The following is a 26,009-nucleotide window of genomic DNA, read 5'->3' as shown; positions in this document are numbered from 1 at the left end:
AGACGATGGGCTTTCATTGAACATTCAGCCAGAGATTGCATTTATGTAATATATCTTCACAAATGTTTTAAAATGAATGGGACTCCAGCAACATGTCCTATTAAAACCAGGACGTTGAGCTGTAAAATGCAGATGAGTGCACATCACGAAAGTCACTTTTTCATCACCACTCTCATCTCTTTATTCTCCCAGCCCCCATGCAGCGGAATACTGTGAGAGTCAATATTGCAGGCTGTGAAGGTCCCAGTGATTATGTAATCTCTCAAACTCTGAATTTCATTTGTTCTAATCTTTCCTTTAATAATGTGAGTAAGCACCCATCTTATAAATAATTCTACATAATTTTTTTTTTTGGTTTTCCAAAACACTGACACGGCATTTTCCCTTCTTTGGAGGTTATCTTCCAAAGTGGAGTGATAATCGTTCGATTTTAATGTCTCCTCATTGTAGTTGCAAGAGCAGGGCCCACGTACAGTTTCTTGCTGACCATCTGGATAACATATGGAACCATTTGGTTTTCGAGGAGGAGTCACTGCCTGTCTTCAGGATTGCCAATTATGGATCTCTGGAGTGCTAGTGGCTCTTTTCTAGCATGCAGCATAATTGAGGGCCCTGGACTGACCCCCTACCTCCCCAGCCACCCCTTTTAGGAAGAAGCATACCGAGAAGGCATCAAAGCTGTGTGAATGTCCACTGTGTCTACATTTCTTCCCAGAGACCCATCTGCAGTCTCTTCCTCTAGACCTTTCCTTTCTGTGCATAGATAAGAGTAATGGAGGCCCACAGCCAAGGCCAGCATTGGGAAAAGTATGGGGTAGACAAAGGAGTAGAGGAAAGCATGTATTTTGGAGAAAGTGATGGAATCAGATCCTAACTCAGCTACTTACTTGCTCACTGTGTGACTTGACCCAGGTTCCTTCTCTCACCATTCCCTTCTTGAACTTGCCTCTGTGGTCTTGCTGAACTTTTTGCAGAAAATATCACATTCTCTCTCTTCTCTGGACCTTTTCATATGCTCTTCTTAGAAAGACCTTTCTGTCTTTTTTGACCCATGCTTTGGCCTGAATGTTTGTATCTTCCCCCAAATTCATATGTTGAAATCTTAACCCCCAAGGTGATGGCATTAGGAGGCAGGGACTTTGGGAAGCTATTAGATCATGAGCATGAGAGCTCTTATGAATGGGACAGTGCCCTTATAAAAGAGTCCTCAGAAAGCTGCCTTGTCCTTTCTACTGCATGAGGATACAGTGAGAATGCACCATCTATGAACCAGAAAATAGGCCCTCCCCAGACACTGGATCTGCTGGCACCTTGATCTTGGACTTCACAGCCTCCAAAACTGCAAGAAATATATTTCTATTGTTTATGAGTCACCCATTTTGTGGTATTTTGTTTTACCAATTGAAAAGACTAAGACAGCCCCCTCTCCTGAGTAATTATTTCTCCGTAACATCTCTTAGCTGTGCTAAGACTTAGCTACAGCTTCCCTAGGAGAACCCCCAGAACCCCTCTGCTGAGGGTTCCCACAGCACACTATGTTGCAGGTGCCTGCTCAGCTTGTCCCATGAGCACCTTGATGCCGGGAGTGTGCTTATTCGTCATTGTACCCCAACATTCAAACGTGGATAAGACAATATAGTGGCAGAGAATGAGGTGCCATAGGGGCAGCCCTTAAGTTCATGTCCAGGTTGAAATCCTTGACTTAATAGTTACTTAGCTCCTCTTGTCCCTCAGTTTTCTCATTTGAAAAATGGAGTTGATAAGAGTTTCTACCTCATAAAGTGACCATAAGGATTAAATAAGGAAAAATAATGCATATCACCTTCATCACGGTGGACGGGAGGCAGGACTAGATTGCAGCTCCAGACAGAGCAGCATGTGGAGGCTCATATTATGAATTTTAGCTCTAGATCGACTGCAAGAACAAACTAGCAATCCCGAGAGGACTCACAGACCCTGCAAAGGAAGCCACTGCTCCTGCAGGACCCAGGAGATGCCCCAAATACTGTGAGTGTCCCAACTGCGGAAGTGGGAAAGGGAGACCCTCCTCTCCCAAACACACACCCCACTGGAGAAGCCGAAGGTCTGTTTGTGGGAGAAGTTTCTGACCTTAGCTGGAGCTGAGTCAGTTTAGAGAGCTGAGTGAAATACAGGAGTAGAAGAAGCAGCAGAAAGGCTCTGGGAGCTTGCTGTGTCCCCTAACAGCCCATTTCTGCATGGCACCACAGGGATCCATCAGGAGGGTGGCCAGAGGAGCTGGGGGTGAAACTCCACAGGAAGAAGGAAATCTGTAGCTGAACTTTGTAACAATTTAAACAGGGCCAGACACCTCCTGGCCAGAACTCAGAGGAGGGCGCAAATCTGGTGTGCAGGGGAAGAACCAAGCCTTTTTTCTTTCTCAGCTGGGAGGTGGGTAGCCTGGGGCAAGTTTTCAAGCCTGTCTCACCTTCCGCCTGGAAACAGACTCAGGGCTGTTGAAGGGGAGGGGGGCAGGGTGGGAGGGAGCATGGTAAGAGTGAGACTGGCCCTTTGGTTTGCATGGGAGCTGGGTGAGGCCTATGACTGCCAGCTTTCCCCCACTTCCCTGACAAACTTGCATGACTCAGCAGGGGCAGCCATAATCCTCCTAGGCACACAACTCCAGTGACCTGGGAATCTCTCCCCCATCCCCTACAGCAGTGGCAGCAAGATGCACCCAAGGAGAGTCTGAGCTCAGATGTGCCTAGCCCCACTCCCACCTGATGGTCCTTCCCTATCCGCCCTGGTAGCAGAAGACAAAGGGCACATAATGTTGGGAGTTCTAGGTCCCCGCCCACCGTTGGTCCCTTTCGACACTAATACAGCTGATGCTTTCTGGAAAGTGCCACCTCCTAGCAGGAGGCCAACCAACATAAAAATCGAGCATTAAACCACCAAAGCTAAGGACCCTCATGAAGTCCACTGCACTCTCCTGCTGCCTCCACCAGAACAGGTGCTGGTATCCACGGCTGAGAGACCCATAGACATTTCACTTACAGGACTCTGTGCAGACAACCCCCAGTACCCCGCTGGAGCCAGATAGACTCATTGGATGGCTAGACCTGGAAGAGAGACAATAATCACTGCAGTTCACTGCAGTTTGGCTTACAGGAAACCACATCCATAGGAAAAGTGGGAGAGTACTACATCAAGGGAATACCCATGAGACAAAAGAATCTGAACAACAGCCTTCAGCCCTAGACCTTCCCTCTGACAGAGCCTACCCAAATGAGAAGGAACCAGAAAACCAACCCTGCTAATATGACAAAACAAGGCTCTTTAACAGCACCCCCCACCAAAAAAAAATCGCATTAGTATACCAGCAATGGATCCAAACCAAGAAGAAATCCCTGATTTACCTGAAAAAGAATTTAGGAGGTTAGTTATTAAGCTAATCAGGGAGGGACCAGAGAAGGCAAAGCCTAATGCAAGGAAATCCAAAAATGAATACAAGAAGCAAAGGGAGAAATATTCAAGGAAATAGATAGCTTAAAAAACAATCAAAAATTCAGGAAGCTTTGGAAACACTTTTAGAAATACAAAATGCTCGGAAAGTCTTAGCAATAGAATTGAAAAATTAGAAAAAAATTCAGAGCTTGAGGACAAGGTCTTCAAATTAACTGAATCCAACAAAGACAATGAAAAAAAAGAATAAGAAAATATGAACAAAGCTTCCAAGAAGTCTGGGATTACATTAAACAACCAAACATAAGAATAATCGGTGTTCCTGAGGAAGAAGAGAATTCTAAGAGGTTGGAAACATATTTGGGGGAATAATCCAGGAAAACTTCCCCGGCCTCACTAGAGACCTAGACATCCAAATACAAGAAGCACAAAGAACACCTGTGAAATTCATCACACAGTGGTCTTTGCCTAGGCACATTGTCATCAGGCTGTGCAAAGTTAAGATGAAGAAAAAAATCTTAAGAACTCTGAGACAGAGGCACCAGGTAACCTACATAGGGAAACCTATGAGATTAACAGCAGATTTCTCAGCAGAAACCCTACAAGCTAGAAGGGATTGGGGCCCTATCTTCAGCCTCTTCAAACAAAATTTTCAGCCAAGAATTTTGTATACAGTGAAACTAAGCATCATGGATGAAGGAAAGATATAATATTTTTCAGACAAACAAATGCTGAGATAATTTGCCATCACCAAGCCACCACTATAAGAGCTGCTAAAAAGAGCTCTAAATCTTGAAACAAATCCTGGAAACGCATCAAAACAGAACCTCTTTAAAGCATAAATCACACAGGACTTATAAAACAAAATACAAGTTAAAAAGCAAAAACAACAAACAAAAAAAAAACAAGTACACAGGCAACAACGAGCCCAGTGAATGCAATGGTACCTCACATTTCAATACTAACATTGAATGTAAATGGCCTAAATGCTCCACTTAAAAGATAGAGAACCACAGAATGGATAAGAACTCACCAACCAACCATCTGCTGCCTTCAGGAGACTCACCTAACGCATAAGAACTCACATAAACTTAAAGGGATGGAAAAGGGCATTTCATCCAAATGGACACCAAAAGTGAGCAGGAGTAGCTATTATTAGATCAGGCAAAACAACTGCTTTAAAGCAACAGCAGTTAAAAGAGACAGAGACATTATATAATGGTAAAGACCTTGTCCAACAGGAAAATATCACAATCCTAAACATATATGCACGTAACACTGGAGCTCCCAAATTCATAAAACAATTACTAATAGACCTAAGAAATGAGATAGACAGCAACCCAATAATAGTGGGGGACTTCAATACTCCACTGACAGCACTAGACAGGTCATCAAGACAGAAAGTCAACAAAGGAACAATGGATATAAACTATACCTTGGAATAAATGGACTTAACAGATTTATACAGAACATTTCATTCAACAACCACAGAATACACGTTCTATTCAATAGTGCGTGAAACTTTCTCCAAGATAGACCACATGATAGGCCATAAAATGAGTCTCAATAAATTTAAGAAAATTGAAATTATATCAGGCACTCTCTCAGACCACAGTGGAATAAAACTGGAAATCAACTCCAAAAGGAACCTACAAAACCATGCAAATACACAGAAATGGTATAGCCTGCTCCTGAATGAGCATTGGGTCAAAAACGAAATCAAGATGGAAATAAAAAATTCTTTGAACTGAATGACAATAATGACAAAATCTATCAAAACCTTGGGGATACAGCAAAGGCAATGCTAAGAGGAAATTTCATAGCCCTAAATGCCTACATCAAAAAGACTGAAAGAACACAAACTGATACTCTAAGGTCACACCTCAAGGAACTAGAGAAACAAGAACAAATCAAACTCAAACTCAGCAGTAAAAAGGAAATAACCAAGATCAGAGCAGAACTAAATGAAATTGAAACAGAAAAATACAAAAGATAAAAAGATAAATGAAACAAAAAACTGGTTCTTTGAAAAGATAAATAAAATTGATAGACCATTAGCAAGATTACCAAGAAAAGAAGAGAGAAAATCCAGATAACCTCACTAAGAAACAAAACAGGAGACGTTACAACTGACACTACTGAAATACAAAAGATCAATGAAGGCTACTATGAACACCTTTATGCACATAAACTAGAAAACCTAAAAGAGATGGATAAATTCTTGGAAAAATACATCTCTCTTAGCTTAAACCAGAAAGAATTAGATACCCTGAACAGACCATTAACAAGCAGTGAGATTGAAGTGGTAATTTAAAAATTACCAACAACAAAAATAGTTCAGGACCAGGTGGATTCACAGCAGAATTCTAACTGACATTCAAAGAATTGGTGCCAATCCTTTTGACACTATTCCACAAGAAACAGAAGGAACCTTTCCTAATTCGTTATATGAAGCCAGCATCACCCTAATACCAAAACCAGGAAAGGATATAACCAAAAAAGAAAACTACAGACCAATATCCTTGATGAACATAGATATGCTAAAATTTTTAACAAAATACTAGCTAACCAAATCCAACAACAGAACAAAAAAACGATTAATCATGTTCAAGTGGGTTTCATACCAGGAATGCAGGGATGGTTTAACGTACACAAGTCAATAAATGTGATACACCACATAAACAGAATTAAAAACAAAAATCACATGATCATCTCAATAGATGCAGAAAAAGCATTCAGCAAAATCTAGCATCCCTTTATGATTAAAACTCTTAGCAAAATCAGCATATAAAGGACATACCTTTATGTAATAAAAGCCATCTGTGACCATCCCACAGCCAACATAATACTGAATGGGGAAAAGTTGAAATCATTCCCTCTAAGAACCAGCAAAAGACAAGGATGCCCACTCTCACCACTCCTCTTCAACATAGTACTGGAAATCCTAGCCAGAGCAATCAGACAAGAGAAAGAAATAAAGGACATCCAAATTAGTAAAAAGGAAGTCAGACTGTCACTGTTTGCTGCCGATATGATCATTTACCTTGAAAACCCTAAGGACTCCTCCAGAAAGCTCCTAGAACTGATAAAAGAATTCAGCAAAGTTTCCAGATACAAGATTAATGTACACAAATTAGTAGCTCTTTTATACACCAACAGCAACCAAGTGGAGAATCAGATCAAGAGCTCAACCCCTTTTACAATAGCTGCAAAAAAATTAAATACTTAGGAATATACCTAACCAAGGAGTCAAAAGGCCTCTACAAGGGAAACTACAAAACACTGTTGAAAGAAATCATGGATGACTCAAACAAATAGAAACACATCCCATGCTCATGGATGAGTAGAATCAATATTGTGAAAATGACCATACTACCAAAAGCAATCTACAAATTCAGTGCAATCCCCATCAAAATACCACCATCACTCTTCACAGAATTAGAAAAAAAAATTCTAAAATTCATATGGAACCCAAAAAAGAGCCTGCATAGCCAAAGCAAGACTAAACAAAAAGAACAAATCTGGAGGCATCACACTACCCAATTTCAAACTATACTATAAGACCATAGTCACTAAAACAGCATGGCACTGGTATAAAAATAGGCACATAGACCAAAGGAACAGATTAGAGAACCCAGAAATAAACCCAAATACTTACAGTCAAGTGATCTTAGACAAAGCAAACAAAAACATAAAGTGAGGAAAAGACACCCTTTTCAACAAATGGTGCTGGGATAATTGGCTAGCCGCATGTAGGAGAATAAAACTGGATCCTTATCTCTCACCTCATACAAAAATCAACTCAAGATGAATTAAGGACCTGAAACTATAAAAATTCTAGAAGATAACATTGGAAAACCCCTTCTAGACATTGGCTTAGGCAAGGATTTCATGACCCAGAACCCAAAAGCAAATGCAATAACAACAAAGATAAATAGCTGGGACCTAATTAAAGAGCTTTTGCACAGCAAAAGAAACAACAGAGTAAACAGACAACTCACAGACTGGGAGAAAATCTTTATAATCTATACATCTGACAGAGGACTAATATCCGGAATCTACAATGAACTCAAATAAATCAGTAAGAATAAAACAATCCCATCAAAAAGTGGGCTAAGGACATGAATAGAAAATTCTCAAAAGAAGATATACAAATGGCCAAAAAACATGTGAAAAAATGCTCAATATCACTAATGATCAGGGAAATGTAAATCAAAACCACAATGCAATACCACCTTACTCCTTCAAGAATGGCCATAATGCAAAAAACAGTAGATGTCAGAGTGGATGTGATGAAGAGGGAACACTTCTACACTGCTGATGGGAATGTAAACTAGTACAACCACTATGGAAAACAGTGTGGAGATTCTTTAAAGAACTAAAAGTAGGGCCAGGTGTGGTGGCTCACACCTGTAATCCCAGCACTTTGGGAGGCCGAGGCAGGTGGATCACAAGATCAGGAGATTGAGACCATCCTGGCTAACACACTGAAACCCCATCTCCACTAAAAATACAAAAAATTTAGCTGGGCATGGTGGCGGGTGCCTGTAGTCCCAGCTGCTCAGGAGGCTGAGGCAGGAGAATGGCGTGAACCCGGGAGACGGAGCTTGCAGTGAGCCAAGATCACGCCACTGCACTCCAGCCTGGGAGACAGTGAGACTCCATCGCAAAAAAAAAAAAGAAAGAAAGAACTAAAAGTAGAACTACCATTTGATCCAGCAGTGCCACTACTGGGTATCTACCCAGAGGAAAACAAATCATTATTCAAAAAAGATACTTGCACACACATTTATAGCACAGTTCACAACTGGAAAATCATGGAACCAACCCAAATGCCCATTAGTCAATGAGTGGAAAAAGAAACTGTGGTATATATACACAATGGAATACTACACAGCCATGAAAAGGAATGAATTAACAGCATCTGCAGTGACCTGGATGAGATTGGAGACTAATATTATAAGTGAAGTAACTCACGAATGGAAAACCAAACACCCTGTGTTCTCACTGATATGTGGGAGCTAAGCTATGAGGACGCAAAACATAAGAATGATAGAATAGAGTTTGAAGACTTGGCAGGAAGAGTGGGAAGGGAGCAAGGGGTAAAAGATGACAAATATGGTGCAGTGTATACTGCTCGGGTGATGAGTGCACCAAATTCTCAGAAATCACCACTAAAGAACTTACTCATGTAACCAAATACCACCTGTACCTCAATATAGAAAATTAAAAATAAAACAAAATATTGAATTAAATTTTTAAAAAATAGTAATAATGTAAACACCACAAGACCTAGCCTGCAAGTGAGCACTCTATAAATGTCCAATGTTTTTTGCATAGTTTTATTTTTTCAGTTAGGTCCAAATTTACATATGGAATTATGCTTCCGTGGAAAGAATGTAGAGATCTAAAAAGCAAATGAAATTGACAATACTAATCAAATACCAATAGTGGTAACAATGGAATAATAATAAGGAAAGCGTGATTTTGAGTAAATGAATGAATGATGTTTGAGTCTAGCAAACAAAGATATCACATTGTATTTAGAGGTAATTATTTTTTAATTAATGCAGTTCATTTTACTGTCTGATTAATTTTTATTGTTAGTTTAATAAATTGTCTATAGCAAACCATCATTAACCAGATTTAACTGGGTAGAATTAAGAGCATGAACTCTGCAGTCAGACTGTCCAGGGTTCAGATACTATTTATGTGACATTAGGCAAGATTTTTTTAGCTCTGTATGTCAGTTTTTTCACCTGTAAGACAGGTATGGTAGTTCTTACTGTAGATTGTAATGAGGATTTAAAAGGATAACATATGTGAAACACATATTTAGTGCTAAAAAGAGCTCAATAAGTGTTCACAGCTATTATTGTCGCTGTTATTATTATTATTTCCTTCCCAATTATCTGCCTCTAAAGCAGAACCTGGGAAGGAAAATCACCAAGGCAACATAATTCATTCGATGGGAGTTGCTCAAATTGTGGGCTTAACATTTAGGCAGAAATAAGCTACTTCCATAGGATTTGCCTTGTAAAAGATAGCAATGATGGTATCACGTCCCTCCCCTCATAGAAAAAGCAAGCAGACAGTGATAGGAAGAGCTTGGACTTAGAAGGAAGCAGGTCTGGGACAGAATCCTGGCTCTCCTGCTTCCTGAAATATATGTAGCATCGTGACTTCAGATGCCTTTCTTCGCTTCTGTCATCTTGGGTTCTTCATCTCTAAAAACTAAGATGACAGCTTCTTCCACACAGTAGTATGAAGATTCATGAGATTAGAATAGGGGAAGGACTTCACAGAGTGTCTCTTCCCAAACAGAGGAAGCGGTAATTCATTTCTTTCTAATAAGTGATACATTGAACTCTAGTGACCGTAAGTGGAGCTTCCGATAGGTCTGGTAAAAATAGATCAAGTTTTGGGGGGTTTTCCCCCCACTAATTAATCCTTTTAGTTTGGTGAAATCAGAGGGAAAAAATGTGTTCCCCCACATGTAAAAGGCAAAATCTTCAGAAAGTCAGAACTTTTCAAAAATAAAGCTTGATTAAAAATGTAAAATGCAGTGTGGATAATTTTACAAAACAGCGGGGGCAATTGGAAAGCACTTATTAAAGTACCTGTTAAAGTAATTAGTGATGAAAATGGAAATTTCAGGGCACTTCTGTGTCTCTTAGATCCCAGAATAGGCTCAGGCTGTGCTGAATCACTTCCTCCTTTAGATCATATTCACAGAAGAAGACAAAAGGGAAGCTTCAGAGACTCAGGCTTGGCAAGCAAATGCGAGTCACTCTTTGGCTGTCCTCCTGTCCACAGGTCTGACTGGCCTGCCATGGGAGCCTGAACCTTCTGTCCTTTTTCTCAACATTCTGTCACTTTGCTGTTAGTTCTGAAATATTTCTGATTTTTTTTTTGTTTTTTTTTGTTTTTTTGTAAAGACTTCAAACAAAGAGATTTGGGAGCTCTGCAGGAAGAGCTAAGTTCCTGTTGCACAGAATATTCTCTTACGTATACTTAACTGTGTGGTGAATACACTGGCCTCCACCACCTCTACCTGCATGGCGCCCTGACTCTACTGTGATCTTGTTTGCATGTTCTGCCTTAAGAATTCTTGGATTTTTTTCTCCTTTGTGTGCTTGGTCTGCTCAGGGATATCGTCAGCTCTGTTAATGAGCTTCCTTGCGTCTCTCATAGCTCATAGTCATGACTCTGCACATAGTAGATGCTTCATAAAGCATAAAGCATAAATTAGTGTTGGACTAATTAGAGTGGAGGCTCTTGAGGGCAAGGTCTGCTGTTTTCATCCTCATCCATCCTCCCACTGGTGCTCACCCTGTGGGCCTCGGGGCACTGTTAATGGAATTGCAGCAGATAAGGATTGGTATGAGATGCTGTGGTCATCAGTCTAAGCTGCAGAGACCATGAATAAACTTTCTAATCACCAAACCAAATGCTGCTCCCTCAGGTAGCCACTGGATAATCAGGCTGTCATGGAAGTGGGGACCCTTGAAGAAGGTTTTGAATATAGCTGTGGAATAATTGTTTCAAAAATATTTTATAACCTTGGGTCCTGGAGAAGTAGAAAAGAGATAGAGCCATATCGTTTGCCAAAGCACCATCCAGAGCAAAACAGAATGCACTCAGGGCAGCTAAACATTGATATGCAAGGCAAGTCCAAAAGTTGTCAGGGAAAATAATAATTGCAACAAGGACTGTTGCAGATGGCTAAAAAAAATTAGCTGTAAAACTTTCACACACTGAAGTGAGATCAAATTATGATGGACATTTTTTTAAAGGGTCTCTAGAAGAACATTCGGAAGGCACACTGTCACGTCAGCAGGAAGGCTGAACGCAGATATTATGTTTTATCTTTGTAGCCCAAAATGGAAATAATGGCATAATTAATTAAACATCAGCTTTTATCCAAAATGATTTTGTCCTGGTCTCAAATTTTTGTGAATCTAAGAAATGACCATATAATACTCAGTTATATAATATGCAGTTATGTAATACTCAGTTTTATAATAAATTCTTAATGGAATAGAATGAAACTTGTGAAATGTGAACCTAGGGATCTGCCACAATCTCTCTTGATGGGATTCTGGAGGGACTGATGAAAAATCACACTTCTGAGTGTGGCAAAAATGTAAGTCTAGTATGTGAATAAGGCAAAACTTTGGGGTTTTTATGGAAGATCATTTGGCTTCCACAGAAAAATTATTTTCATCAGGCTCCAAGCTGTTTTAGAAAACTTCCTGGAACTTCCTTTTGGAGATCTTTATGCATACCTGTGAAATTGCCTTATTACCCAACAGAAGGAACAAAGCTTGTTCACCTGAGTATACCTATTCAGGGTCATATTTAAAATGCTTCTCTTAAACATGCACCAAATCCTCTAGAAAGCTGAACTTAACAGGAAATCAGAGGAAGTTAGCAATATCAAAAGATACTCAGGAGATTTCATAATAACTCACTCCAGGTTTGCTTCCCTTGTGTTGGGCTTAAAGGTCATCAAACCCTGGGCCCAGAGCCCACCTAGGACAGAGTTGAGGAAGCAGAAATGGGGCTCTAGGAAGCTTTCTAGAAGCTGTGAGGTGAGAACAGCTCTCCAAAGTGGATTTGAAAACAAAACTAAAGCTGAAAAAGCAGTAAGTTCTTCATCCGAGAAATCAACCCAACATCCGGGCCACTAGATTTGAGGGAGGGTGATCCCTACACATGGCCAGATCCAAATAAGCAGCCAGCCAAGTTGACAAGGCACAGCAGAACCCAGAGAGACAGTGGGCTAGAGCAGGTGAGGACTCACCGAGACGGGGAGAGGCCAGGGCAGCTGTTGGCGTCCCTTCTCTCGGATCAGGTGCTGAACAGTTAAAACTTCTCTTTTGTGCAGATATTTGGCTTTTAATAGTTGGAGGGGCTGGGTTCAGTGGTTCATGCCTGTAATCCCAGCACTTTGGGAGTCTGAGGCAGGTGGATCACCTGAGGTCAGGAGTTCGAGACCAGCCTGGCCAATATGGTGAAACCCTGTCTTTACTAAACAGCCAGGTGTGGTGGTGCATGCTTGTAATCCCAGTCTCTCAGGAGGCTGAGGCAGGAGAATCACTTGAACCCAGGAGACAGAGGTTGCAGTGAGCCAAGATCACACCATTGCACTCCAGCCTGGGTAACAGAGCGAGACTCTGTCTCAAAAAAAAAAAAAAAAAAAAAAAAAAAAGAAGGGAGACTAATTATATGCATGATTATGGTGGTAGATTAATTCTCTCACCAAATCTGAATGAAGAGAAGAGAACCATGGTGAAATGATCCCTTTTGTACTTTCCTCTCTACTTCTAAAGCTGAGTTAATAACTTCTAAAATCCTGACATGAAAAATTTCATACATTCCTCTTCAACCTTCAGGAAGTACATCAGTAAATGCAAAAGCTGCTCACCGATCTATTTTACTTGATTTGTCCAGCATGGTTTCTTGTGTTGCCCAAATTTCTTAGATGAGCTATTCTTTTAACCTCAACTTGCATCAATAAATAAGGACTCAGTGTCTTCCTGGCCTTAGGAGTCACTGCCTTAAAATTAAGACATCACCATGGTGCTGAGTAAAAATCTAGAGGCAGAATTCTACCAAGTGCAACAAGCCTTCACGGAGCATCCGAGGAACTGAGGAAAATGAAATGGAAAACCCTGGCTCTCCAGCCCAGCTCTGAAAGGCTCAAATGCACCTCAGTCTCCAGTCTCTGCTGCCGTCATTAACTAGAGAGCTGCAGTATCAGTCACTACCACCCTGAAGGGTCTACTCCACCTTCATCCTGCCAGATAAAGGACAGCCAGTCCTTGGCACAGTCTGTTGAGGGGGATATGTCTCTGCCTTGAATTACAGATACAGAACTGCACAGAGAACATAAACCTGACTGACTGAAGGCAAGTGAACCCACCAAATATTACCCACCCAATGTGTGGTTCAGGCACTGACTGCGCTGGCATTGTCAGGTCCCCAAAGCTTAGCTTGGTATTTTGCACCTGTGTGAGCCATGCGTTCTGTTATAAACTGTGACACATCGTAGCTCTTCACACGATCTCCTGACCCCTGCCCTTGCATATAGTGACAGAAAGCAAGTCTCTTTCCTGTGAAGCTAGAATCTTCGGTGGGGGTGTCACCTTGGGCTGTTGACGTGGGCACTACATATCCATGTGTAAATACCTGTATATCGGTACATTTGTGTGCACATATGTACACATATGAAATATATACATAGAAACATGCATATTTCTTGAGTGGCTATCCTGTAGGCTACAGAGAGAGCTGTGTCAGCCAGGTCAATGTCAGCAATAACAACAAACTCCAAATGAATCATGGCCCAAATTCAGTATAAGTTGATATCTTCCTCGTGTCAAGTCCAAAAAGACTGTTTCTTTTCCCAGAGTAGCTTTCTTCCAGTTGAGACTTTAAGAAGCCAAACTCCTTATACCTGGTTGGCTTCATCTTCAACAAGTGGCTTCCAAGGTTGCTGTGCTGAGTTGGCTGCAATAGCCAGTGGGAGGATAAAGAGCATGGAAGACTATTTGAGGGAGGTATTCCTGGGCCCGGCAAGAAAGGACAGATGTCACTTTTGCTCAGGCTCCATGACCTAGAGCTAAATATGTCATGTGGGCACACCTGACTGTAAAGGAGGCTGGGAAATGCAGGCCAGCCATGCACCCAGAAAGAAGAGGGCCAAGGTTTCCGAGGTTTTGTGACACCCAGCTCGTCCCTGCCACTGGGACAATGTAGAAATTAAGGGATTGGCCTGCATTTTCCCAGAGCTGATCATCCTGTTAGGAAGATAGAACCTACACAGAGAACAACTCAGTAAGAGTGTACTTTGGATAAAGGACCGAGATGAGAGGCGGTCCAATCCCTCAAGGCAGGGAATCCACTGTGGGTTAGAGAGGATAGATGACTTTACAGGGAGGGTTTCAGTGTCGTCCTGAATACTGGACAGGATCTAGGGGCAGGAGGAGGAGGGTGTGCCATGGAAAAATGGACCAGAGATCAACTCAGATGGGGGAGGGGCACATTCCAGAGACTGAAGCCAGTCTGACAGGGAGGGTTAGACCATCACCGTCAAAGGAAGCATCTGAGTAAAAATATCCCTCGCTTACCTTTGGTTTGAAAGTGTGTGAAATTCGGAGTCTCTATCTCCGAAACCCAGTTGAATCTCAGTTACTGACACAGTGTGACAGGTGACGCAAGGCCTATTTCAAACCCATGCTGAGTAGTCCTGCTACTTTTCATGCCTAAAACAAACCAAGTATGTCTAACTCCAGAATTCATTGGGAGATGCAGATTAAAGATAGGAAGTTTAAAGTATTTCCGATGAGATTTTATTCAGATGAACACTAACAGTAAATATGAACTATACATGGGTATGTGATGGAGAATTTGCCCTCTAAGCTGGGGAGCACCTCTTAAGAGGTCATGGCCTTCTTATGTCAGTTATGCTCTTTTTGACAGTGATTTAATTAAATTTCTCATGTATACATTCTACCTATTTTTCACTGAAGCACCAGTAATATAACATCAATATACAAAGTGATGCTATACACACACACGCCTGTGTATTATATGTATATGATGAAAATATAAGCCTATTTTAAAAATTCTTATCATAAGAAATGTAGTCTCTATGGCATTGTGTGCTTTCATAGTTATTTAAGGGAAGTTGTGTGAAGTTGTGTGATATTTACCTATCATTTCTTTGCCTATAGCCTTAACACAAAAGTAGATTTTATTATGCTTGAGATGATAGGTAATCCAGTTACCCTGATTGGATCATTATACATTGTATACCTGTATAAAACATCACATGCACCTCTATAAATATAAACAACTATTTTGTACCCATAATAATTAAAAATTTTTAAACATAAAATAATAATTAAAAATGTAAATGGTTTTTTAAAAAATGTAAACAGATTTTATTTTCTTCTAAGTCAGTTTTTATTTGCCTTATATGTATGAAAACTATAACAATGAATGATTCATTTGTGCCTTATTATCTAAGAAATTACCTACCATCAACTGTCAGGTATAACAAACTAACCTGTGTGAATTTCAGCATATTATCCTATTTGTTTTCCCTTCTTACTATGACAGTGCCTCTCTCTACCTGTGGTAGTGGATTAAATAGCCACTTCTGTCTTTCTTTTTTCTGAAAATATACACTTATTGATGCCTATAATTCTGTCATTGGATGTTGTGACTTTGTTAGGAATTTTATTTAACTTCACCTTTTATTTTAGATTCAGGGGGCACATGTGCAGGTTTGTTCCATGGGTGTATAGCATGATGCTGTGTTTTGGATACAGGTCCCTTCACTCAGGTAGTGAGCACAGTATCTACTAAGTAGTTTTTTAACCCATTCCCCCCTTTCTTTCTCCCCATCTATTAGTCTGCAGGGTCTGTTGTTCCCATGTTTATGTCCATGTGTGCTCAGTGTCTAGCTTCCACTTGTAAGTGAGAACATGCAGTATTTGGTTTTCTGTTTCTGAATTAATTCACATGGGATTGTGGCCTCCTCTAGCTGGATTCATGTTGCTGCAGAGGACATGATTTCATTCTTCTTTATGGCTGTATTCTGTGGTATATATGTACCGTATTTCTTTATCCAATCCACTACTTATTAGCACCTAGGTTGATTCCATGTCTTTGCTACTGTAAATAGCGTGGCAATGAACATGTATGTGCTTGTATCTTTTTGGTAGAATGATTGATTTTCCCTTGGGTATGTACCTAGTAATGGACCGAAGAATCAAATGGTAGCTCTGGTTTAAGTTTTTCTATCTTTCTTTCGCAGATGAGGGATCTGAGACTAAGAGGTTCAGTTACATTCCTGAGATCCTGTAGAATGTATACCTTCAACAGGGCTAGAACTCAGGTCTCCTGGCCCTTGCCCCAGGACCTCTCCTTTCTCCCATGCAGACCTTCCCTATTTTAGTGAAGGGAAGGGACTCATTTGGATAAAAGCCACTGAAACAGCCTTGAGGAGGGCAGGGCTTTAGATGCATATATGCATGCAGTAGGTGAAAGCGTGACATCATGTATCTGAGAAGTAATAATGAAGTGCATTCATGAACTGAATAAGTCAGATAGCTAATCCATTGAGGCCTCTTCTCTCAAATCACATGATATACCACTCAAAATCATTTCTTTTGTTGAATGTCATTTCCCATAACTTCTTGTCCTGTTTGCATATTGATAAATGTACTCTTAGGTCTCACAACATTGAAATTCTTTTGGCACTCTCTCAATCTTTAAAACTTATATATGGGTGAGTCAAATATAAAGACGTCTTTTTGTTTATAGACTACAACAAGCACTAATGGGCTGCTTACTAAGTATGATGCATTTTGTCAGGTCCCAGAGATTACAAGATGAGATAAATTCTATCTTTGCCCCCAGGAAAGTCAGATTCTAGAGCTTGAAGATTATAGGATTAGGATTCTAAAAACTGTCCAGAAACAATGCCATGGTTTTGGTTACCTATGGAGGTCTTAGCTCTGCTGAAGAAATTTGGATTTTCAAAGCAACAGGCAATCAGTGTAGAAATTATTTTCTTTTTTTGTGAAAGGACCTCCACAGACACACAAATGGAAGGTCCACTGAGAAGGAGAACTGGCCAACCCACAACAGCAAAAAAATACCTTTACACTTGCAGGAGGATAGAATGCAGCCCTGTCACAATGCCATCCTTCAGGAGGAGCTGCATCCATGTTTGTTGAATAATCAAGTAACCAAGTACTCAGGGCTCTCACAGAAGTTCAGCCTAAAGAGAGTCGAATGGGGAACAGAGAGAATGTGGCTCATTTTAGTGGAGTTTGTAGTCCCTGCTGACTACATGGTAGATGATATGCTGGGACAGAGTGACCTGTGGGACAGCCCTGCCCTCTAAGATGATTCTAACATTGCTTGGTGGCAAAGAAGCAAAGGCATTTCTTAGATCAGCATCAGTGTGCAGCAGGGCCTCTCCAGGGGGAAAAAGTAGAAAAAGCTTTTCAGAAGTGAGAGAGGCACGCTTAGCCGCATTATTTACTTACTCAATTAGATTTTTTTAGCATCTGGAGCCACAAAAGTTGTAACCAAGACAAGCCAGGCTATAAGTGCCATTTTCAAAATGTCATCGCCTAGCAGAAACATTAGGCATAAATCACGAGTTTTATCGTATTTGCAATTAAACAGATCAAATTTAATGTCCACAGAAAAGCCTTAGTAATTAGTATCAAGATTAATACAGTGAAATGTCTCTGGCTTAGCAGGCCTCCCAAACAAAACTGAAATAAAGAATTCAGTATATAATTGAATAGCACGTGAATATTAATGTACAAAATCCTCAGAGTCCCTAGGTCCCCAATGCAATTATTTTCTACTCACATTAATTGTTCCTAACAGATGACATTAATGACTTTGAGCTAAAATGTGTCCAAGGGAAGATTTCACAAGATCAATGCTGTTTAGAAATAAGGTCACTTTTATAATTATCTGCTCAGATTTTAACCACTGCTCAACATAATAAGGTGAACTTGGTGATTGGTTTTCTTAATGTGAATATCAAATGTTAATTTTCATACTACCCAATAAATACATCAGAGTATTCATAGTTTTCCTACTGCTTATTTTTTAACTACTACTTATATTTTTCTACTACGTATCTTCCAAGGCAGACTGACAGACTGTAAAAGCATGATTATTGTTTACAAAATGTAATTTGCATATGCACATACATATACGTGTATGGAACACTGATAAACTAGAATAAACTTTTTAAAATTAGGACATGTATTATCTAATTTGGAAATGCCAACTCTTTTGAGATTTAACTGTCCAAGGCAGGATTTTGAAACAAGTAATTAAATTATCGCTATTTAATGTTTCTGCTTGATTTTACCTAGAAACTTCACTCACGCCTTTTGGATCTTTCATCCGGAGATTTGCTTTCAGAGGTGGAAAGAAGCCGAAGTCTGACACAGTCACGAACTGATGCTGAGCTGCACGTGAGTTTCCCAGTTGCCTTCAGAACACTTGTTTCGGTTGTTATTTTCCTTCCATCAACTATGATGTCACAAGCGAACCATAAAGCACATCCTTGAAGCATTGTCAGGCAGATAAAAATACCTTCCTTTCTTGTGTTCTCTGAAATTCAATATCATGTCCCCCAGCTGATATAGTAAGCAGAAAGTGTCATTCTCCACAGAAATATCATAAATCTTGGTTTTGTCCCCAAGACACCTTTTTTGGATATTGATTATATCTCAGAGTCTCTGAGAAATGGTCAAGGAGCTTTTTATTAAAACCCACATCCCATATTATTCATCCTACTTTTATGATATATTATGTATGAACTTTTAAAAATTCATGGGCTCTGCATTTTTTTCCTCTAGCTGGGGTTAGCTTTGTGCTTATTTGGCAAAACTTTAACCAGCATGGCTTTTGAACTCTCATTGACATACAAGGAGTAACTTGAAAAAACACAATTGCCAAATAAATATATAATGAAAAGTGTAAGGCTTAAAACAATGACATGAACATTTGTGGATCACTGTTTTTTTTATTTTACTGAATAATTCTATCAGTGTAGATAGACCATTAAATGAAAATATTCTCAAGTTAGACTTGAATTGAATTTCAGTGGAATGTTGTCACTTTAAACATTTATAAAGACCTAATGGCATCCAATCTATAATATAGCCTTAAGGTCAAGAGGTTTTTTGTTGTTGTTGTTGTTGTTTTGTTTTGTTTTGTTTTGTTTTTTAAGTGTGGAGTTTTTATTTAAAAATGGGAAGAATGAAACCCTGGGCTTAATTTTTTTTTTTTTTTTTTTTTTTGAGATGGGGTCTCACTCTATTGCCTTGGCTGGAGTGCAATGGCACGATCTCAGCTCACTGCAACCTCCGCCTCCTGGGTTCAAACGATTCTTCTGCCTCAGCCTCCTGAGTAGCTGGGATTACAGGTGCCCACCACCACACCCAGCTAATTTTTGTATTTTTAGTAGAAACGGGGTTTCACCATGTTGGTCAGGCTGGTCTTGAACTCCTGACCTTGTGATCTGCCTGCCTCGGCCTCCCAAAGTGTTGGGATTACATGCATGAGCCACTGCACCCGGCCAGCTTCATTCTTTATCTCTATTTTTTAACTAAAATTGTAGATTTTCTACAGCATTTCTCACAGTAAGAATGTTTAAAGTATATGAATCATTCAGGGTAGTAATCTAAAAATAAACAATGAGGAAAATACACTTTGGATAGTGCAGAAGACAGGTTGTATTTTTGCCTGTATAAATCAACATAATTAAGATAATGTTGCAAGAGAAGCTAATACACATTTTTTATGAAGAATTTTAAGAAGAATCACTATTACTGATGATAACTCGCTGGGATTCATGGGGTTCTGTGTATCTCTGGGAGCTCTGCTCATTGCCAGAGGGCTCACTTGGCATCATGGCATGATGGCTTGGACTTGGGCAGGGCATCAGAATGGTATATTGACAGGGCAACTTGGGCAAGGTATGAAAACCTCAATGCCTCAGTCTTCCCTTTTAGAAAATGAGGATAATGATATTTCTATTTCAGAGAGTTGTGGCGAGGATTAAATGAGATAACACAGGAAATGTGTGTACACAGTGCCTGCTAACAATATTGCAACAATCATAAGATCTCTGTCCCTTTGGCCCTCTTCAGTTCTCTTAATATGTGGTACCATGCCACACCCACAGCAAACCACAGCAAAGGTAGAAATGATCACTGAGAAAGGGCTCTACTAATATGTCTCTCCAGGATCCAGAAACTCACATCGGTGATCTCTGGTAACAAAGTCCATCCACTTTTGGCTATTGCCTAATGTAGTTACTACTTAGGCACCAGGCATCAGGAAATGATAGGATATCAGGAAGTGTAAAACAGGGTCCTGTAGGGAGACCATGAACTCACTGATGGCTTAGTTGAAGAGCCAAGACACATGTGTGTGTTTGTGTGTGTGTGTGTGTATATATATAGTTGTTGTTGAGATGAAATCTCACTCTGTTGCCCAGGCTGGAGTACGGTGGTGTGATCTCAGCTCACTGCAACCCCCACCTCCCTGGTTCGAGCAATTCCCCTGCCTCAGCCTCCCAGGTAGCTGGGATTACAGGTGCACGCTACCACGCCTGGCTAATTTTTTTGTATTTTTTAGTAGAGACGGGATTTCACCATGTTGGCCAGACTGGTCTCAAACTCCTGACCTCAGGCAATCCACCCACCTCAGCCTCCCAAAGTGCTGGGATTACAGGTGTAAGCCACTGCACCCAGCCTCTGTCTCTCTCTCTCTCTCTCTCTCTCTCTCTTTCTCTCTCTCTCTATATATGTATATATGTATATATACATATATATTTCATGTTTTATATATATTTATAATATACAATATATAAATATATATTATATATTGTGTATGTATGTGTATATATAAATATACAATATAAAAATATATATAATATATATATAAATGTTTTTATATATGTATGTGTGCGTATATATGTATGTATATGTATAAATACATATATATATAAACATTTTTAATAATAGCAGCAAAACCCATGTAAAAGTCCCTAAGCATTAGCATTTGTCAGGGGCTGTTCGGTCGTCACAATGATCCCATATAGTAGCTACTTTCATTATCTCCATTTACAAAGAAAGAAACTGAGTCACAGAGGGGTTCAGTAATTTTCCCAAGCTCAAAGAGCTAGCAAGTGAAAGCTAGAATTTAAACCTCATAAATGGCCTTGGAGTTCCAGTGCTCAACCACAGAGCAGTTATTCACTGGAGTAGATAATCCTATGTGACAATCACATGCTGATGAAGGAAACTGGAGGAAAAAAAGAGCTCACTTTGCAGCCAGGATGTCAGGGATTCTGCATCCCTTATTTAAATTCAAACATTGATCTTCCAAGGTGAAGGAAGGTGTGAGAATTTCCCAGTAGAAAGGAGTGGCCGCCGCCTCTTCTTTGCAAGGAATTACCCTGTAACCACCACTACACATACACGTACACAGACACTCTCCCTAACTCACGTGCCTGCCAGCAGGCAGACTCAACCATTCCTTTTGTCTGGCTTAGCACAGCCCATGTCAGACTGTGAGGTACCACAACATGCTGCTGGGGAATCCACACAAGAGACATACTTCTTTAATAGCTTCTCCTAGAGGCTTGCTACACAAAGCCCTGGTCACAGAATAGCAGCATTGAAGCACCTGGGAACTTGTTAAAAATACTACATACATCTCAGGTCCTACCTCAGAATTACTGATTCAGAATCTGCATTTTAACAAGATCCCTTGGTGATTTAGTTCACATTAAAGTGTGAAAAGCCTGTCTTAGAGGACACCTCTCTGCTTAAGCATCCTTGCCCCTGCCTGCTCCCACATGACATTCACAGGCCTTCTCCACCTCCCTCAAGCATCTGCCATCACATCAGGGCATCTCAGCTGGGCGCAGTGGCTCACACCTGTAATCCCAGCACTTTGAGTGGATCATCCACCTTATTTGGGGGTTTGAGACTAGCCTGACCAACATGGAGAAACCCTGTCTCTACTAAAAATACAAAATTAGCCAGGCATGGTGGCTCATGCCTGTAATGCCAGCTACTTGGGAGGCTGAGGCAGGAGAATCACTTGAACCTGGGAGGCAAGGCAGAGGTTGCGGTGAGCTGAGATCATGCCATTGCACTCCAGCCTGGGCAACAAGAGCTAAACTCCATCTAAGAAAAAGAAAAAAATCAGGGCATCTCAAGTTCAAGGCCAAGGAAGAAACAACAATTCCTTCTCACCCCAGCCCATCTTCTGAGTCCTAGTTTCCTGTCATCTTACGCAACGTCTATACAGGAGGTATACACATGGGCACGAGTGGGCAAGGCTGCTTATTCATTAAAAGAGACCTGGAAATTGAGTTGTAAAAATAGATATAATTTTAATACATGTAGTAGGAAGAACAGGCGGGAAGATAAGAGAGAATTGCATGCAAGCCTCCCTCAAAACATTGGGAGAAGGCAGAATGTAAACTGTAACCAAAAGCCAGGCAGAGTGCAGAAAGGCAATTGGAGTTTGGATCTGGACAGCCTGGTGGGACAGCAGACACAGTCTCTCTCTCTCTCTCTGGAGAGTAGACACGTCTGTCAGAGCAGAGGCAGTCCTAAATAGCAGCCACCACGCTGCTTACTTAAACAACAAAATATGAGAGGACAGAATGGAGAAAACGGAAAGCATACAGTAGAAGTGGAGCCTGATGAGCTCTTTCTGAAAGTTTGCTCAGTGCACATTCCAGGTGCCGACCGTGGCTGAGGCTGAAATGGCAGTTGCTGCCCTGCGGCACAACCGCTGGTTGTGGGCATCTGTGGAGATACAGATATGAACTCCCCTTAACTAAGTTACATCCGGCAATAAGCAAGGTCATAAATCAATAGATATTGCTGAAAGCCTGGTTTTAAGACAAGTTTCTCCTTTCAGTGATGTTTAGAGCCAAATTTCAGGGGGAAGAAGTAGGATAGTAAAATGTCTTGGCATTTTTAGATCACTTAAAGAGATTGTTTTGCAGCAAAAATGAAGTATTGATAGTAAGGCAGATGCCTAATACTGAAAATCTAATGTTATTAAGCATTATAGATATTGATTAGAGAGTAAATTAAACATGCCCTATATACTGATGTAGGAGTTTAATATTTACCGCAAGTACCGTAGGATCATCATTACCTTCCTTCCACAAGCTGGCGTTTAGTCACCGTCAGTTGGAATTGCATTTGGAGAACAGTGATAAGTACTCAGTTACTGAAAGGCACCCACAAAGTGTCAATAAATTGTATAAGTAAGAGGCTTTGCCACTCTGCAAGTGACACAAAGACAGATGGCTTCCCATCAAAGAGTTTCTGAGACAAAGCGTTATATAAATAGGAGACTGGAATTAGACGGTAATAGAGAGATTCTGTTCTCAGTGGTTGGGATGTAAATTAATTTAGCCTGTCCAGTTTGTAGAGCTTCATCTGTTACACGAGGGGCCTATAATGTGGCTGTCAAGATGTGCTCGGAGGTTTACAACTTTGTCACTCTTGCCTTATGCAGAACCACTAGAATTCTAACAGCCTGAACCTTCCACCAAGAACCCAGATCTATTTGATGTTAGGGTTATTGCCATGTGGATGGCCAAATGGTAACCAGGATTGGATATAGAAAGCACTATTATATTTACAGTGGAGGCTCATGATACCTGAGTTTGGTGTTTGCTGTGGATGGCTTCCTGTGAGGTAGCACAGATAGGCAATGGGCATCTGGTTGTTGACTTAGAATGATGCCATCAGAACCAGAGGAAACCATAGCAGAAATCTCAAAGAGCAGCACCCTCTATAAAGAGAATATTGAAGACCATGGAAGTTAGAAGTCTTCCTTGCTCAAGAGTGCATGCTTAGTGCCAGTGGCTAGCCCAGGATCCAGACCACTAGACTCACAGCCAGTTTGCATGCTCTTGAACCCCGTAGTCAAAGATGTGACTCTATCTTCATCCTTTTGTAGCATTCGAATCGTGTTTTGATACTGATTTGATATTCTCACCAGTATGGCTAGATAAAATAAGAACACCCTTGTGGTACTTTTGCCTAATAATGATGGCAGCTTGTAATAATTGAGCACCTACTATAGGCCAGATGCTGTGATGTGCTTCACAACTAGACCCTCATTTAGTCCATGCAATAACCCTATAAGATAAGCAGTAGTATCATGATTTTCTTTTTTCTTTCTTTATTTTTTAAGCTTTCTATTTTTTTATTATACTTTATGTTCTAGGGTACATGTGTACAATGTGCAGGTTTGTTACATATGTATACATGTGCCATGTTGGTGTGCTGCACCCATTAACTCATCATTTACACTAGGTATATCTCCTAATGCTATCCCTCCCCCCTCCATACCAGAATCTCTGGGACACATGTAAAGCAGTGTGTAGAAGGAAATTGATAGCACTAAATACCCACAAGAGAAAGCAGAAAAGATCTAAAATTGACACCCTAACATCACAATTTTCTTTTAAGAAAGAAAGAGAATAAATAGTTTCCCCATAGCCACACAGTGAGAGGCAGAGCCAGGATCTGAGCCTATAATTTGACTGCAAAGTCTGCCCCTAACTATCATAACATACTATACAGACAATCTGTAGTTTAGGGTAGTTCAACGGGATTTTTTAACTTTGTGATGGAGCCAAATTCAGTAGACACTGTACTGGGAGCACCCATACAACCATTCTGATGTTTATTTTCAGCACAGTATTCAATAAATTACATGAGATATTTAACAGTTTATTATAAAATATGCTTTGTGTTAGATGACTTTGCCCAATGGTAGGCTAATGTAAGTGTAGGCAGGGCTGAGCTATGATATTCTGTGGGTTAGGTGTATTGAGTACATTCTCAGCTGATTTTCCACTTACCATGGGTTTATCGGGATGTACTCCTGCCATGAGTTGAGGAGCATCTGTATTCCCACCTACATCACCATAAGGTTGTGCTGATATTTACTCTCCTCTGAGCAAAGCCCTTGCTCAGAGCTGTCCTGCTTTTTCAGGAACACCAGCTAAATACAAAATCAGCCTTGAAATGCCCTGGCTTGGGGGCTGTCATCCCTGGTCATCTCTGTCCTCGAAACAGCTACAGCAGCAGCAGTGAACTGTCTCTTTCAAGCACCTGCAGCGAGTACTCCAGTGGCTCCTCCTACACATGGCACGATGGGAAGAACCTCAGGAAAAGGGTAAGGCCTCCTTTTAAGCACTGTGGCATCAGACTGAACCAGAAGAGAATCCTCTTCTGGTGGGATTTGGTCATGGAGGTGAAGGGCAGGTGGGAGAGGTAAGAAGGAAGCCACCATTTGCGGAGCACCTGCTCATGTATTATATTGACCTCCTTTCATCAGTGCCATAGCCTCGTAAAACACTATTTGACTATAAATTGGAGACAGCATGGTGAGATGACAGAGGCCACAACTTCAGTGTAGGTAGGCATATTTCTACTTATATACATGCCAAGAGTTCCTTTACCAGGATTTTTAATAATTACTACTACTAGAATGACTCCCATCTACACAGTGGGCTTGCAGAGCTGGAGATTCCTTCGTGCTCTGAATAGACTTCTTTGTACACTGATGTAAGGGAAATATTTGAAATAGCTGTTTTATCCATTCCCTAATGTTGGAGAAAAGGAAAGAGCACACGAGAATGGAAACCCTGGATCAGTGTATTTGGAGGTCATTTTTCTACCATTTGTATACATTTAGTTCATGGTTTTAGCAGTGTAGAAACCAAGAAAATCCAGAACTCCCAGGAGATATTGATGAGGGAGTAGCTTTGTCATCCTCCGAACAAGAACTCAGAAGATTTCACGTTTGCATTTAGGGCTTCTTCCCTTGTACTCAGACTTCCAATGCAAAGTACGGAGCCTGCTGCATTATCAAAATTGCCCCCTCTAAGGAGTTGTTAGGTGCTCTGAATAATGACTGCTCAGAGCCTGGTTCAGAACAGACTGGAAAGATGGTCAGGGATGTTTCCTCGCTTTGTG

General features: G+C 40.6%; 1 protein-coding gene across 4 annotated transcripts in view; it reads left to right on the top strand.

The window, feature by feature from the left end:
* The window catches only part of NCKAP5 (NCK associated protein 5), a 983,044-nt gene that overhangs the window by 840,357 nt on the left and 116,678 nt on the right, over nt 1-26,009 (top strand). For all 4 annotated transcript variants that reach the window (XM_077956875.1, XM_028830652.2, XM_077956874.1 and 1 more), the window contains 2 exons: nt 18,345-18,446; nt 25,024-25,206. In XM_077956875.1, coding sequence (XP_077813001.1) covers nt 18,345-18,446; nt 25,024-25,206 — 285 coding nt within the window. The remainder of the gene's footprint in view (nt 1-18,344; nt 18,447-25,023; nt 25,207-26,009) is intronic.

This window comes from Macaca mulatta, chromosome 12, assembly GCF_049350105.2.
Source record: "Macaca mulatta isolate MMU2019108-1 chromosome 12, T2T-MMU8v2.0, whole genome shotgun sequence".
NCBI classification, from domain to species: Eukaryota; Metazoa; Chordata; class Mammalia; order Primates; family Cercopithecidae; genus Macaca; species Macaca mulatta.
The sequence above is the reverse complement of the archived record's forward strand: the minus strand, read 5'-3'. Positions and strand labels throughout refer to the sequence as shown.